The 14,854-nt window shown below is 47.5% G+C and overlaps 1 protein-coding gene across 3 annotated transcripts in view; it reads right to left on the bottom strand.

The window, feature by feature from the left end:
• Nucleotides 1-7,784, bottom strand: part of LOC310710911 (mitochondrial peptide methionine sulfoxide reductase-like) — a 46,104-nt gene extending 38,320 nt beyond the window's left edge. For 2 of the 3 annotated variants that reach the window (XM_083512253.1, XM_083512250.1), the window contains exon 1: nucleotides 7,629-7,784. In XM_083512253.1, coding sequence (XP_083368379.1) covers nucleotides 7,629-7,701 — 73 coding nt within the window. In that variant the 5' untranslated portion in view covers nucleotides 7,702-7,784. The remainder of the gene's footprint in view (nucleotides 1-7,628) is intronic. The other variant, XM_083512252.1, reaches the window with a different exon arrangement.
• Between the last annotated feature and the right edge of the window lie 7,070 nt (nucleotides 7,785-14,854).

Genomic DNA, 14,854 nt, shown 5'->3' on the forward strand with positions numbered 1-14,854 from the left:
GGTATCAAAGCGGTTTGCAACAATGCAAAAACTGAAAGCCAAACAATATCATAAAAAGTTTTTTTTTTTAGTTAAAAGAAAAAAGAAAAAAAGAAACAAGGCAACTATTGTGGGAGATGTATTATCCTGCATAGGCCTGGCGGAATAGAGAAGGCAGGCATTTAAAAGTTGGCACAGAGGGAACCTGCTGAATATCTAGGATCTAAAACCATATGGATGGTTACAGTTAACACTACAGCACCAGCCCTGTCATTAAAAGCAGTCAGTTCCTCAAAGCCTGTGGAAACAAAAAAGTCTTCACCTGCCGTCAGAAGGTGATGGGAGGGAGTTCCGAAGTCTAGGAATACTGATAAGCATATGAAACAAAACGCTCCATGACTTGCTTGAGAGTAAAGTAGCAGTTTGGTTTGGTTTTCTAAGAAACAGGGGAGTAACCAGAATAGGGAGTTGTTATTGTTTTAAAAAACCTGGTCTGTTTGCAAGGAAAAAAACCTGACTGAGGAGCAAAGTCAGTTTGCAACCAGTTCAGCTGAGACACATTCCAAGATCTTCTTGCACTGTCGAGGTGGCAAACTGGCCATCTGAGTAGAAAGAGCACCGGTGCTGTTTCAAGATTATGAGTTCCAGAGAGTTGACTGTGTTAGTCAGCTGCAACAAAAAACTGGCGGCTGCAATCATAGGCACATTTACCTGGAACAAGTCTCAGTGACCACCCTGGGTCCTGCTTCTGTGTGACCATGCCTAGGCTTCCACCAAGTGTTGAGCAAGGAAGCTTCAGAATGCAAGGTACATGCTTTGCCACTGAGCTACAACCCTTCCCGGGCCTGCTTTGTTGTGCCTTCACCAGCATCCTCTTCCATCAGTCTCCAAGGTTTTGAATCTGGCAATACGTACATCCTCAGCAAGGCTCTTGAATTCACCACCATGCCCCTTGCGCTCAGCAAACATCCACTCTGCAGACCCTCATCTTCCCCCTTCTGACTTGGGCAGTCCAAGGTGAGGCAGAGCCACACCGTGAGTGATCAGCGGTCGAGACTGAAGGTCTTTTCCAGCCCTATCTATAGATGCCAGGAACTAAAGCTGGGAATCTTCTCCGTTGCAAAGCACAGAATAATCTAACTTGCCACGGTGGGCTGGATGGACCTCCATTCCAATTCAGTAGGGTACATCTTCTGGTCAACGGAACTATAGCAACACCCAGCATCATCTTCTGCATTGCATTCATAATCTAAAACAAAGGGGCTGTGGCTCAGTAGCAGAGCATCTAATTTTGCATGCAGAAGGTCCCAGGTACAAACCCTGCCTGCTCCATGTAGGACTGGGAGAGATTCCATGCCTGAAACCCTTCATAGAATCATAGAATCATAGAGTTGGAAGAGACCACAAGGGCCCTCGAGTCCAACCCCCTGCCAAGCAGGAAACACCATCAGAGCACTCCTGACATATGGTTGTCAAGCCTCTGCTTAAAGACCTCCAAAGAAGGAGACTCCACCACACTCCTTGGCAGCAAATTCCACTGTCGAACAGCTCTTACTGTCAGGAAGTTCTTCCTAATGTTTAGGTGGAATCTTCTTTCTTGTAGTTTGGATCCATTGCTCCGTGTCCGCTTCTCCGGAACAGCAGAAAACAACCTTTCTCCCTCCTCTATGTGACATCCTTTTATATATTTGAACATGGCTATCATATCACCCCTTAACCTCCTCTTCTCCAGGCTAAACATGCCCAGCTCCCTTAACCGTTCCTCCTTGAGAGCTACTACCAGTCAATTTAGACATTAGTAAGCTAGAGGAATAGGGACACGGGTGGCGCTGTGGGTTAAACCACAGAGCCTAGGAGTTGCCGATCAGAAGGTCGGCAGTTCAAATCCCCGAGACGGGGTGAGCTCCCATTGCTCGGTCCCTGCTCCTGCCAACCTAGCAGTTCGGAAGCATGTCAAAGTGCAAGTAGATAAATAGGTACCGCTCCGGCGGGAAGGTAGACGGCGTTTCCGTGCACTGCTCTGGTTCGCCAGAAGCGGCTTAGTCATGCTGGCCATATGACCCGGAAGCTGTACGCCAGCTCCCTCGGCCAATAAAGCGAGATGAGCGCCGCAACCCCAGAGTCAGTCACGACTGGACCTAATGGTCAGGGGTCCCTTTACACTAGAGGAACCAATGGTCTGACTCAGGGTTAGGCAGCTTCCAAAGTTCCCATGCAAATACTTAGGCTGCATACACATCATACATTTAAAGAATCATAGGAACTGTAGTCTTCAAGAGCACTGGGAATTGTAGCTCTGTAAAGGATAAACTACAATTTCCAACAAAAAATATTAAAGGGTGCTTTAAGTGTGCATCTGCTCAGCTTATAGAAGGTGCCCAGTTCAGTCCCCAACATCTTCGGGTTGTGATGGAAGAGACTCAAATTTTGGAAAGTCACTGCCAGCCTGTGTAGACAATGGGACTCAGCAGAAGGCAGCTTCCTGTGATGAGCACATTTTCCTTTCTTACAGACATGGCAGAAGGTCATACAAGTGCCTTTGTACCAGGCAAGACTACAGGGGTTAATGGCGACTGACACCATTGCATGGTAGATGTGCAAAGAAAGAAACCTAGTCTTCAGATGCTCCCAACTCCTCCACCGCCTTGCGCTACCATGTGATGGTTGCAATGACAGTCGCCACGTTTCAGGAATAATCTTGTTCCAAAAGACACTTTGGGGAGAGAGAGTGGAAGACGAGGAGGAGGAGGGGTACGAAGGCTGCCGGGCATCCCTCCCAGCCTTTTATTCCTCCGCTGTCTCCTAGCAACACTTATCTGTTGCCATGGAGAGTGCAGTATACCCCATCCCCAATCAGTATCATTCCATAGCACAGGCCCTTGGCACATGTTCAGAATGTAAACAGGGATGACACTCTCTTGGGAAGAGCAGCTGGGAAATCAGCAAGCAGTTCCCCCCACCCTAATGCATATAACCACCCACCCATTCATTCCAGCACAAAGTATAATAATAATAATAATAATAATAATAATAATAATAATAATAATAATAGATAACACAAGTTATGGAGCGAGCATAAAACATGCTCACGCCATCTCCAGGTGATCAACAAAGCTTATCTGAAATGCAAAGGGCATCAAATGATGGTCAAGTCATTATTTTCTTTTATTGCTTGTAAGAAGAACTCAGTTGGACCTTCAGGATCTGAAGCAATGTAGCTCAGAGCTTTTCCTCTACTGAGAGCACATGTCCAATCTACCCTGTCCAGCTCATAATGACATTACTTTCACACACAGTTCTTGAGCATGTTGCTCAGTCACAGTGCTAATGAACGCTATGAAAATATTAAGAGCACTGGAAGTTGCCTCATACAGAATCAGAACACTGGTCCATCTAGCTGCATATTGTCCGCTAAAGGTACCACTTTAGCTAATGGGGCCTCCAGCTGCCGCTGTGCGATTTCTGTTCTCATCCTGAAGCAAAGTTCTTAACCTGAGGTACTACTTCCGGGTTTGCAGAGTCTGTAACCTGAAGCGTCTGTAACCCGAGGTACCACTGTAAAACTAATGTGCCTGGTGTGGTGAAAGTGGAAAGGGAGTGGTTTACCTCCCTCCCCTCTCGTAATACTAGAATTCAGGATCATCCCATGAAGCTGAAAATTCAGGACAGAGAAAAGAAAGCATCTTTTTGCACAGTGCCGTAGTTCAATGATGGAATTTGCCCTCTCAAAAGCTAGTGATGTCCACCAACTTGGAAGGCTTCCAAAGAGGATTAGACAAATTCATGGACCTCAAGGCTATATCGGTGGGCGCTCATCACAATGGCTCATCATACCAAATCCTGGATCGGAGGCGGTATATCCCTCTTGAATCCCAGTTGCTGGAGAACAACAGTGGGAGAGGGCTTTCACATTCATGTCCTGCTTGGCCTCGGCCCAGTATACCTGAAGGAGCATCTCCGCCCTGCATCATTCTGCCCGGACACTGAGGTCCAGCTCTGAGGGCCTTCAGGCGGTTCCCTCACTGTGAGAAGCCAAGTTACAGGGAACCATGCAGAGGGCCTTCTCAGTTGTGGCACCCGCCCTGTGGAACACCCGCCTACCAGATGTCAAAGAGAACAACAACTACCAGACTTTTAGAAGACATCTGAAGGCAGCCCTGTTTAGGGAAGCTTTTAATGTTTAACAGACCACTGTATTTTAATACTTTGTTGGAAGCTGCCCAGGGTGGTTGGGGAGACCCAGCCACATGGACGGGGTATAAATAAATAATTATTATTATTATTATTATTATTATTATTATTATTATTAGGGTCTTCCCACAAGTACCCAGTGGTTGCCCACTCTAGAAACAGAATGCTGGATAAGCCTTTGCCTGGCTCCATCAGGACTCTTAGGATAGCCTTAAGGGCGGGATAGAAACGTGAGCAAAGGCTCTTACTATTAAAAAATAAAAGCCACACTCTTTTCACCACCTTCCTTAACAGAAAGCAAGCTGAGACCCAATCTACAAAGGCACAGACAAAAGAAGACTGGGGCACCAAGCTCTGAAAGGCCAGTTTTGCTTTCTAATTGGTTCTAACTCCTATAAGCACAGAGGAAGTGTGGCGCAGTGGCTACACCATCTCAGAGTAAGCGTGGCAAATCACATGCTTTGCATGCAGACTGCCCCAGTATCCCTTAAGTAGGACTAGGGAAGACTTCTAGGGTTTTAGAGCTACCAGCCAAGGAAGAGCAGAGCTAGGAAACCTTTGGTCCTTCCAATGTTGCTTGATTCTTTTGTCGTCCCTGACATCCATGCTGACTGGGGCTGGTGGGAGCCAGAGGACCACAAGTTCCCCATCCTTGGTATTGAGGGTTTGGCCAGGGGTTAGGAACTGGATTCAGCTGACAGACCAGATCCTTATCTCCCCTCTCCCTTGCAAGGCTGCCCACCTACCAATCACCTGACTTTGCAGCAACATCAAGCAATCCATTTTCGCTCATCTGATGTGCACCTAAGCACATCACACCTAAGCTGTGCAGGTCTAAGCCCAACTATCGGGTGATGGTCGGAGCTTGCATACAGCCCTCTGTGGCACTTCAAATCCCTGAAAATCAGCGGATCAGTTGGTCTCACAAAGCGCTACCAGCTCTGCCTCTGACAGCATACATGACACTAGGTGTGTGGCAGGTGGGTGCGGTTTATCCAAAATGGCCTCACGGGCCAAACAGGGAGGTCCAGTGAGCATAGCTGAACCCAGAGGTTCACTACCACTGGTGTAAACAATGAGCTAGATGTGCACTTTGCATGAGGCAGTTTCCTATCTCTTAGCCTAACCCACCTTGCAGTGTTGCCATGAGGAGCAAATGAGAAGGGAAGGGGGCATGAGCACCATTACAGCTGGGCAATATTTCATCCAAAACCAGTCCATAGGAAGTCTATATCTTGATATCTGTTTCATAATTTTTGACCTAGCAAGATACCATGAATCACGGTGTGTGTATGTGTGTTATAATAATAATATTTTTTTTATTTATACCCCGTCCATCTGGCTGGGTTTCCCCAGCTACTCTGGGCAGCTTCCAACAAAATATTAAAATATAATAGTCTATTAAACATTAAAAGCTTCCCTAAACAGGGCTGCCTTCAGATGTCTTCTAAAAGTCTGGTAGTTGTTCTTCTCATTGACATCTGGTGGGAGGGCGTTCCACAGGGCGGGTGCCACTACTGAGAAGGCCATCTGCCTGGCTCCCTGCAACTTGGCTTCTTGCAGCAAGGGAACTGCCAGAAGGCCCTCGGAGCTGGACCTCAGTGTCCGGGCAGAACGATGGGGGTGGAGACGCTCCTTCAGGTATACTGGACCAAGGCTGTTATGCAGAAATCACAATGTGGGGGAAACTGTGAAGCCAGCCAATGCCTCTACATAGCTCCATCCTTATTTCCGACATCATGATCTATTGGTATATCGCGATGCTTAGCTGGTGATATATCGCGATATTGAAAACCAGATATTGCCCGGTCCTATACACAATCTACATTTATTTGGGGAAAAGGTGGGATTTAAAAAAAAAATGTAATAAACATTTGATGCTATGGTCAACTCTTGGAATCTACCACTTCAGATGGTGGCAGGGGGTGGGACAGAGATGAATTACTTTTCTCTGGGTGAGGGATCCGAACTAGAAATCAGGGTGAGGAGTTCTAGCTTAGCCTTCTCCCTGATATTGTTTTGAATGTGTAAAATCCCTTCTTTGCCAAATGGGGAAACATTTAACCAGGCAGCTCCTTAGTGCTAATTAGAAATGGAACAGACAAGGAGGCTTTACAATCTTATCTACTGCATGCACAAACTAGAACTTTAGACTGTGTGAGCTTCAGGAAGCAATGAGGTCAAGCACGCTGTCTCCCTTGGACTTCAGCTTTTGCACTTTTCCTGTCAAAAATCACTTTATTACACTGCTTTACATTCCTGTCCCACTTCCACCAGGGAGATCAGCACAGCATGCACGGTTCTCAGTGTTAATATCACAACAACTCTGTAAGGTAGGTTGTCCCAAAGTCATCCAGTGAGTTTTTTGTGGCTGGGCACGGAGATCTGGACCCGGGTTCCCCGCAGCCATAGTCTGAGGTCACATCCACTGTATAGCATTGGACTTCCCCTAAAGAACCCTGGGAACCTTTGGGTTGTTCAAAGTTCTGGGAACTGTTCTCTGAGGAGTAAACGACAGCTCCCAGGATTCACTGGGGGGAGTCATGTGCTCTAAATGTATGATGGCACTAATGTGACCTGTGAGACATTCTCTACACCACATTGACTCATCAGTCTTTTATAGGAAGAAGTCTTCTACATCTCATACTATTCACCTCCACCGAAAAGTTCAGCTTTGCAGGTAACATGCAAAGGACAATAGTCAGCCTGGAAAAGGAGGAGGGGCCCCCACACTCTCCCCTAGACCCACCATTTTGGAAGAACCATAGTCTCTCAACACCCAGGATTTTTGTTAGGGGGCACAGACCTTTTGTTAGTGGGGGCAGAACCTCCGTTTGCTATATATTTTTATTGATGGGGGGGGCAGCTGCCCCTCCCTGCCATCCCTTGGCTAAGCCCATGCACCCAGCCCCTTATTCTACACAGACTCGTGAGCAGCTTGGATAACGAACGGAAGCTTGCACGCCCGTAACTGATTTTGGGGTGCAAATCCCAGCTCCCGACTTCTCTGCCCCGGGAGCGTCATGCGTCAGAGCCAATTTGCAAACCACAAAACAACGCACATTCCAAGAGCTCCTGGAGGCTCAAAACTTCTCACGGGAGTGCGCGCGTGTGCGCGCGCAGGATCCCTCCTGCAATCTCCGCACTCAGGACCTGGGATCTAACGATCCTCTTGAGCTACACGGCGTTGGATGCCTTCCTCCTTGCTCTTCTCTGCCGGTCCCGTGCAGGTCTACGCGGGAGCAAACCCCACGGGGAGCTTCCCTGCCTTAACTGACTGGCGTTCCCTTTTTTCCTAGCAGGAAGGCGCTTGTGCCTTGTGAGATAGATTTGGGCGGGTAAAGGGCAGAAAGCATAGCTGATCATGGTGGGTGGGGATTTCTTAAGCCCCCTCCCACCTCGGCTGCACCCACCCCACGAAAATACAGGGACACGCGTGGGTCTCCCTCTTCCCGTACCTGACACTACGATTGCCTCAGATCTGCCTAGCAGAGCCTCCTCCCGAGAGGGCATCCGTACAGGACCAGGCATGACGTCGCAGTTCAACAACGGGGCGCCCCACCGCTCCCCACATGCAAGTAAGTAGCCAGTTTCCACTTTTTTCTCAGGCACGGGACAAGAGGTGGGCGGGGCCAAGGGGCGGGAAGTGTGACGTTAAACTGGTGGGTGGGGCTGATGAAGCTTCAAGCGGCGCAAGGGGCGGGGTGGGCTGCTGGGAGATCCACCCGCCTCCGCCCCATAATCGGTGCTTTCGTCGTCAGGAGCCCAATCGCTACCTACTTTTCTGCCTTTCGTTGATCCCCTCGCCTCACCGTTTGAAATTTTTACACACACACACACACACACACACACACACCCCATGTGTTTACTAATTTTGGTCACGTCCGCACTCTACATTTAATGCAGTGTCATACCACTTTAAAAGTCAGGGCTCCCCCGCTCCCCAAGGAATCCTGGGAAGTGTAGTTTGCTAAGGCTGCTGCCCCCCCCCCCCCATTCCATTCTCCGAATTGGTTTAACTGGCAACTGTAGGGGAACAGGGGCTCTCCTCACAACACTCAACACCATTAACAAACCGGATTCTGTGGGGGAAGCCACGTCTATTTAAAGTGGTGTGGCACTGCTTTAAATGTATGTATAGTGCTAAGATGGGGTCTTATATTTAAAAAAGCTTCTAAGATGCTTAATATTTAAAAATCTGTAAGCAGTGGCCAAAAAAAGCACAACATAACAATAAAGGCTGCAGGATTTAGTTGGTTCATTGATCAATTAAAATCATGGGGCAGCAGATAATTCTTTTTTAAGGTTAGCTATTTCAAGTGCCCAGGTCCCAAACAGATGATGCTGATGATTTTGTTTATTAGCTAATACAAAAATAGTCTATAGGCAGCTTACAAACAGAATAACATTACAGAAAATAGCAATAATCAGTGCACTAACGAATAACAGCATCAGAATCATAGCAGTAGCACCAGTGAAATGATCAGTGGTCTCTGAGCCATGATAAACTGTCACAATCCACATATGCCTTGGAAAAGAGAAAGGTCTTAACCTGGAGCTGAAAAGATGTTAGGCAGGCCTCACTGGAGAGAACATTCCATTGCTGGAGTTGGGTGGCAGGTGGAGGTAGACTTTCTCTTGCATTGTCTCTCCCTGATCACCTTTTTTAAATGGAAAGGGGGAAATGGTTGCTTCTCCCTTGTGGCTTTGGGTTTGTGAGATTATAACGAACACCTCAGATAGTTCCCAGTGATGCACTGGAAGCCAGTGAAGCTCCTTTGACAAAGGCCAAATAGAACTGGTCCAGCAAGTCTCTTGCTGCTCATACCCCATACCAGGGGTGCCAACTTGGCCCCACAATTGTGTGTGCCCAGGTTGGATGGCCCTGGCATCAAAAATTGTGGGTGCCCTGTCCCTTCATGGGGACTTTTGTGGGTGCTCAGGCACCCAGGGCCCCAGGGAGTTGGCACCTACGCCCCATGCAGTTAAAGCACATGACTTCCCCCAAAGAATCTTGGACCCTGTTGTTTTGTGAAGAGTGCTGGGAAGAGTGCTGCGTTGAGTGAACTGCAGTTCCCAGGATTGCATGAAGTCATGTGCTTGGACTATATGGGATGTGTGTAGCCCCAGATAATAGGGCCGAACCAACCGATATTTCTGAACAGTCTTCAAGGGCAGCCCCATGCATCTGATGTTGGAAAGGATTAAATAAATACAGAGATGCAGTGTTGTGCTTAAGCCGCCATCGGCTTTTCTCATTTCCATCTCTTGTTTCGGATCTAAGAGGTATTGTTGCTCGATGGAGGGAAAAAGCTTTGGAAACATGATTTATAAACCTGCTGTCTTTTCCTTTTCTTCCAGTATCTCCTTTATTATCCTCCCCCCACGTCCCCCCCTCCCTGAGTGTGGCAGCCAGGGCTCAATTGTCACCTGAGTGAGTGAATGAATGCACACGTCCTATAATTTCCTACTTGATGTCAAAAGGCATTTAATAAGGAATCTTTGTGAGTGCCTAATAACACTCTTGCCAGCAGAGAGAGAAAGGGGGAGACACCCCCTACTTCACAGCTCTCTTGCTTTCTTCTCCCTCACTTCCATTTGCTCTGCTAATTGTGCTCGTAACTCCTTTGTTTTGATTTAAGTCTCCTTTTTTGTGCGGAAAGGAGATGAGAAAGAGTGAAATCTGGAGGAGGGAGAAGCCTGAGCTGTAATGAAGAGCCAAAAAGCCACAACCATTGAACAGAGCCAGGCTGAGCAAAAAGCCATCCAGAGGAGGATGCAATTCCTTATTGTAATTTCCATCCAGGCTGCAGGGAAAGAGCTCAGGGCAGTAGCTGAGGCTGATCCTTGAGGGTGAAATCACCAGCTTCAGTCTGTCCCACCTGCCTGCCTGCCTGCCTTCTTATTTACAATCAGCAGCTTCCTTCTTCTTAGGCGCCCATCTGCACTATACATTTAAAGCAGTATTAAACTACCGTATTTTTCGCTCTATAAGATGCACCAGACCACAAGACACACCTAGTTTTTGAAGGAGGAAAACAAGAAAAAAAATATTCTGAATCTCAGAAGCCAGAACAGCAAGAGGGATCGCTGCGCAGTGAAAGCAGCAATCCCTCTTGCTGTTCTGGCTTCTGGGATAGCTGCGCAGCCTGCATTCGCTCCATAAGACGCACACACATTTCCCCTTACTTTTTAGGAGGGGAAAAAGTGAGTCTTATAGAGCAAAAAATGCGGTATTTTAAACAGCCATGGCTTCTTGCCCCAAAGGATCCCAGGAAGTGTGGCTTGTTAAAGGTGCAGAGACATGTTAGGAGACCCTTTCCCCCATCACAGAGCTGCAGAATTCCCAGAATTCCCATGGGAAGTGGGAATGCCTGTTAAACCACTCTGGGAATTGTAGCTCTGACTTCAGCCCTTTGTTTTCCTCCTTGCTTCCTTCGTTTCCTTTTGGGCCATGGCATCATACCCCAACCCCCCATTTCTGCTATGAAAATAGGAATATGAGTCCTTTTTAATAATAATAAAAATAATAATACCCCGCCCATCTTACTGGGTCGCCCCAGCCACTCTGGGTGGCTTCCATCGTATATAGAAACATAATAAAACATTGAACATAAAAACTTCCCTATACAGGGCTCTCTTCAGGTGTCTTCTAAAGGATGTATAGTTACTTATCTCCTTGGCTTGGAGATTGCATAACTCCATACCCTCCAACATTTCTCCGGTGAAAATAGGGACATCTTAAGGGAAAATGGGTTCAAATCAGAAACCGTGATGGCTTCTGTAAATTTGGGACTGTCTCTGGAAAATAGAGACACTTGGAGGGTCTGTGACATCCACCCCTTCATGGAAACAGTGAATATCCACACAGGGCTCCAGATTTGAGCTTTACTCTACAGTCTGCACAAGGCTCTCATTCAAGATGAGATGTGCTCAGGGCTTGGAGCTCCAGCTCCTGCTGGTCCATTGCCCATCCATCTGCACGGCAGATTAGGTGCAGAGAAGGCCCTCAAACCACTTAATGAAATCCTCCCTGATGCTAAGTAGAGTTCAGACTTGCCAATGTTTGTATGGAGGACTGCCTAAGAACTGCATGCCCATCCTCCTGGGCTGGCTTTTGGGAAGAAAAGCATGCTGTGGAAAGCAGTATAAGTGACAGTAAGGATGGGAGGCTAATGTGAGCTTCATCACCAGCACAATCCAAATTCCCACCAGCTGGGAATTGTGCCCGTGGACTGTCTTGCCAGACTGGTGCATGCTCTAGTTATCTCCCGCTTGGACTACTGCAATGCGCTCTACATGGGACTACCACTGAAGGTGACTTGGAAACTGCAGCTAATCCAGAATGCGGCAGCTAGATTGGTGACTGGGAGTGGCGGCTGAGACCATATAACGCTGGTCCTGAAAGACCTACATTGGCTCCCAGTATGTTTCTGAGCACAATTCAAAGTGTTGCTGTTGACCTTTAAAGCCCTAAACGGCCTCGGCCCAGTATACCTGAAGGATAGTCTCCACCCCCATTGTTCAGCCCGGATACTGAGGTCCAGCGCCGAGGGCCTTCTGGCGGTTCCCTCATTGTGAGAAGTGAGGTTGCAGGGAACCAGGCAGAGGGCCTTCTCGGTAGTGGCACCCGCCCTGTGGAATGCCCTCCCACCAGATGTCAAGGAAATAAACAACTACCTGACTTTTAGAAGACATCTGAAGGCAGCCCTGTTTAGGGAAGTTTTTAATGTTTGATGTTTTATTGTGCTTTTAATGCTGTTGGGAGCCGCCCAGAGTGGCTGGGGAAACCCAGCCAGATGGGCAGGGTAGAAATAATAATATGCTGTTTTGTGAAGAGCAGACTACAGTTCCCAAGCAGGGTGTGTGCCTTAAACATATAGTGGGTATGCAGTCATTTGTCCTGTGCTAAGTTTAAAAACTAGGCTTGCTCTTTTGTATTGCTTTATACAATGTTGTTTAGTCTACCAGCCTTTCTCAACCTGTGGGTCCCCAGATGTTGTTGAACTACAATTCCCATCAGCCCTAGCTAGCAAGGCCAGAGCTCAGGGATGATGGGAGTTGTAGTCCAACAACACCTGGGGACCCACAGGTTGAGAACCACTGGCTGTTGAAAATACCGTATTTTTTGCTCTATAAGACTCACTTTTTGCCTCCTAAAAAGTAAGGAGGAATGTGTGTGCGTCTTATGGAGCGAATGCAGGCTGTGCAGCTATCCCAGAAGCCAGAACAGCAAGAGGGATCGCTGCTTTCTCTGTGCAGCGATCCCTCTTGCTGTTCTGACTTCTGAGATTCAGAATATTTTTTTTCTTGTTTTCCTCCTCCGAAAACCAGGTGCGTCTTGTGGTCTGGTGCGTCTTATAGAGCGAAAAATATGGTAATTTACCTGCATTGTTTTTCAAAATGTTGCATGGATTGGTTTTTGTGTGTGCACATTTATTTATATTATGATTTGTAATTGTTTCTCATGTTTTTTAGTTGTTGCTGTTTATTTGAGTTGTTGTGGGCCACTTTGGGCACAATCTCATGGGGAAACAACATACATACAAATAAACAGGCAAGATGAGATGAAAAAAGAAAATTATGGGGGAAGGCAATCCCAATTATGTGTCATCCAGTGGCAAAAGGAGCCTCCTACCTGTATAAATGAAACCAATTCATTCATTCGTTTCATCTTTATGCCGCCCATCCACCTAAGTGCTCTGGGCGGTTTCTGTAAGGAATAAAATACAGTTCTCAATAAAAACCTCTAAAATCAAGATAAATTATGAAACCAACAAAAGCCTGGCAAAGCAGAGCACATCTAAAATAAGCATAAAGCACAGCAACTGTAACAAATAAAAGCAGCATAAATGCCAGCAAGGGGGAACTTGGTGCAGAAACTGAAGAGCTGGGTGGGATTGTGCTGCAAAGAACCTGGGAGAACCAGAATGTCCTCAAGCTGGCAGCTTAAAGATCATAGTGTAAGCCAGAGGTGGGGAACCTGGCAAACCTCCAGATATTCTTGGACTCTAGCTCCCGTCTGCCCCAGCCAGCATAGCCAATGGTCAGGGATGATGGGAGTTGCAGTCCAGGAACGGCTGCAGGGCCACAGGTTTCCTGTTGCCAGGTGAGCGTCTCTGGGGAGCAGTGGTGGAGGAAGAGGAGTGGGGGGGAGCGCACCACCCCCAACAGCATGATCCTGGTGGAGTGCCATCGTGGCTGCCCCCTGCCAGTGCTGGGCGCCACACACCCGTAGGCTGTGTGCCACGCCCCTGTGGTCGAGTTGCCACGCCCCCAGGACATCCACCACGCCCCTGTGGGCGGTGCGCCACACACCCGTAGGCTGTGTCAGCCCCACCCCTGCCTGCTCTCTGCCCCCCCCCCCCCGGTGCCTGAGCCTGAAGCTCCGCCACTGCTGGGGACGGCATTCCATAAGCAGGGTGCCATCACTGAAAAGGCCCTTTCCTAGTAGCTGCTCACCTCTCACTTCATTCACAGAGGGGCCTGGGGGAAGATAAAATTGGCCTCTGTTTGCTTGTTTTACATGCTAAATTCTGGTTCTGTGGCTCATAGGGGAGGGGGCAGCATGGTACCAAGAGGACTGGAGCCCACTGAAAAACCAATCACCCAGGACACCGCTGAAATCCAGAGGTGAACCAAGCTCTGGCTGACCTGCTCAAGTGCATGGCTGTGTTTTTGCACCATACCCACCAGATTATACTTACGGCTGGAAGAATGAGGTGGGGGACCCCTGAGAAGCTAGTGATGCTGTACCAATGACCAGTGGAGTGTGTGGGGGGGTGGGTGTGAAGCATACAAATGTGTCCCTATGTAAAAATAGAAATAATTCTATAGAAACCTAGCACAGCAGGGGGAGGACAGAACTAGAACCCTCCTCCTTCATGGACTCATTTTCTACTTGCAGTAAATTTTTACATGAAGGAGTGTTCAAAAACGGCACCTCCTCCTCCATTTGCATTGGCCCAGCTCACTACGCCACCTCAGTCCCACATTCTGCTGCCTTTTGTACCTAGGAACATAGGGATATGCCTTACAATGAGTCAGACCATCAGTAATGTCTACACTGGCTGTCAATGGCTTTCCAGGAGTTCAGGCAGAGGATATTCCCAGCCCTACATGGAGAAGCCAGGGATCTTCTGAAGTACAAATACCTGCTGGAAATGTAAAGAGAAAGAAGGTACCTTTAACCATATGTGGTGGTCGCGTAAGGAAATAAAAGCATTCTGGGAGATGATATATAATGAATTTTTTAAAATGTTTAAAATAACCTGTATTTTAAAAAAACAGAAGCTTTTTTATTAGGAATTGTAGGTACCGATATCCCAGAGGAGCAGACTTTTTATGTATGCAACTACAGCTGCACTGATGCTACTAGCCCAGAGAAGGAAAGAAGACCTAGTCCCTACCAGAGAGGAATGGCAAACCAAGCTGTTGGAGTATGCCGAAATGGCAAAACTGACCTGAAAGCTCAGGAAGCAAGAAAAACTTCAATAAAGAATGGGAAAAAAATATAATTTGTTTAGGAGACCACTGTAAGCTGATGAAAACATTAGCAGGATTTTAATAACACTTGTAATGTAGCGAATATCATGAATATGGAGAGATATAAAACATGGATTATGAAATAATATGCAGTTCAAAAGGCTGACAAAAGGACCTACGGAGGGTGGGAAGTCTGGAG

This window comes from Podarcis liolepis, assembly GCF_965112155.1.
Source record: "Podarcis liolepis genome assembly, chromosome: 7".
Lineage (NCBI taxonomy): Eukaryota > Metazoa > Chordata > Lepidosauria > Squamata > Lacertidae > Podarcis > Podarcis liolepis.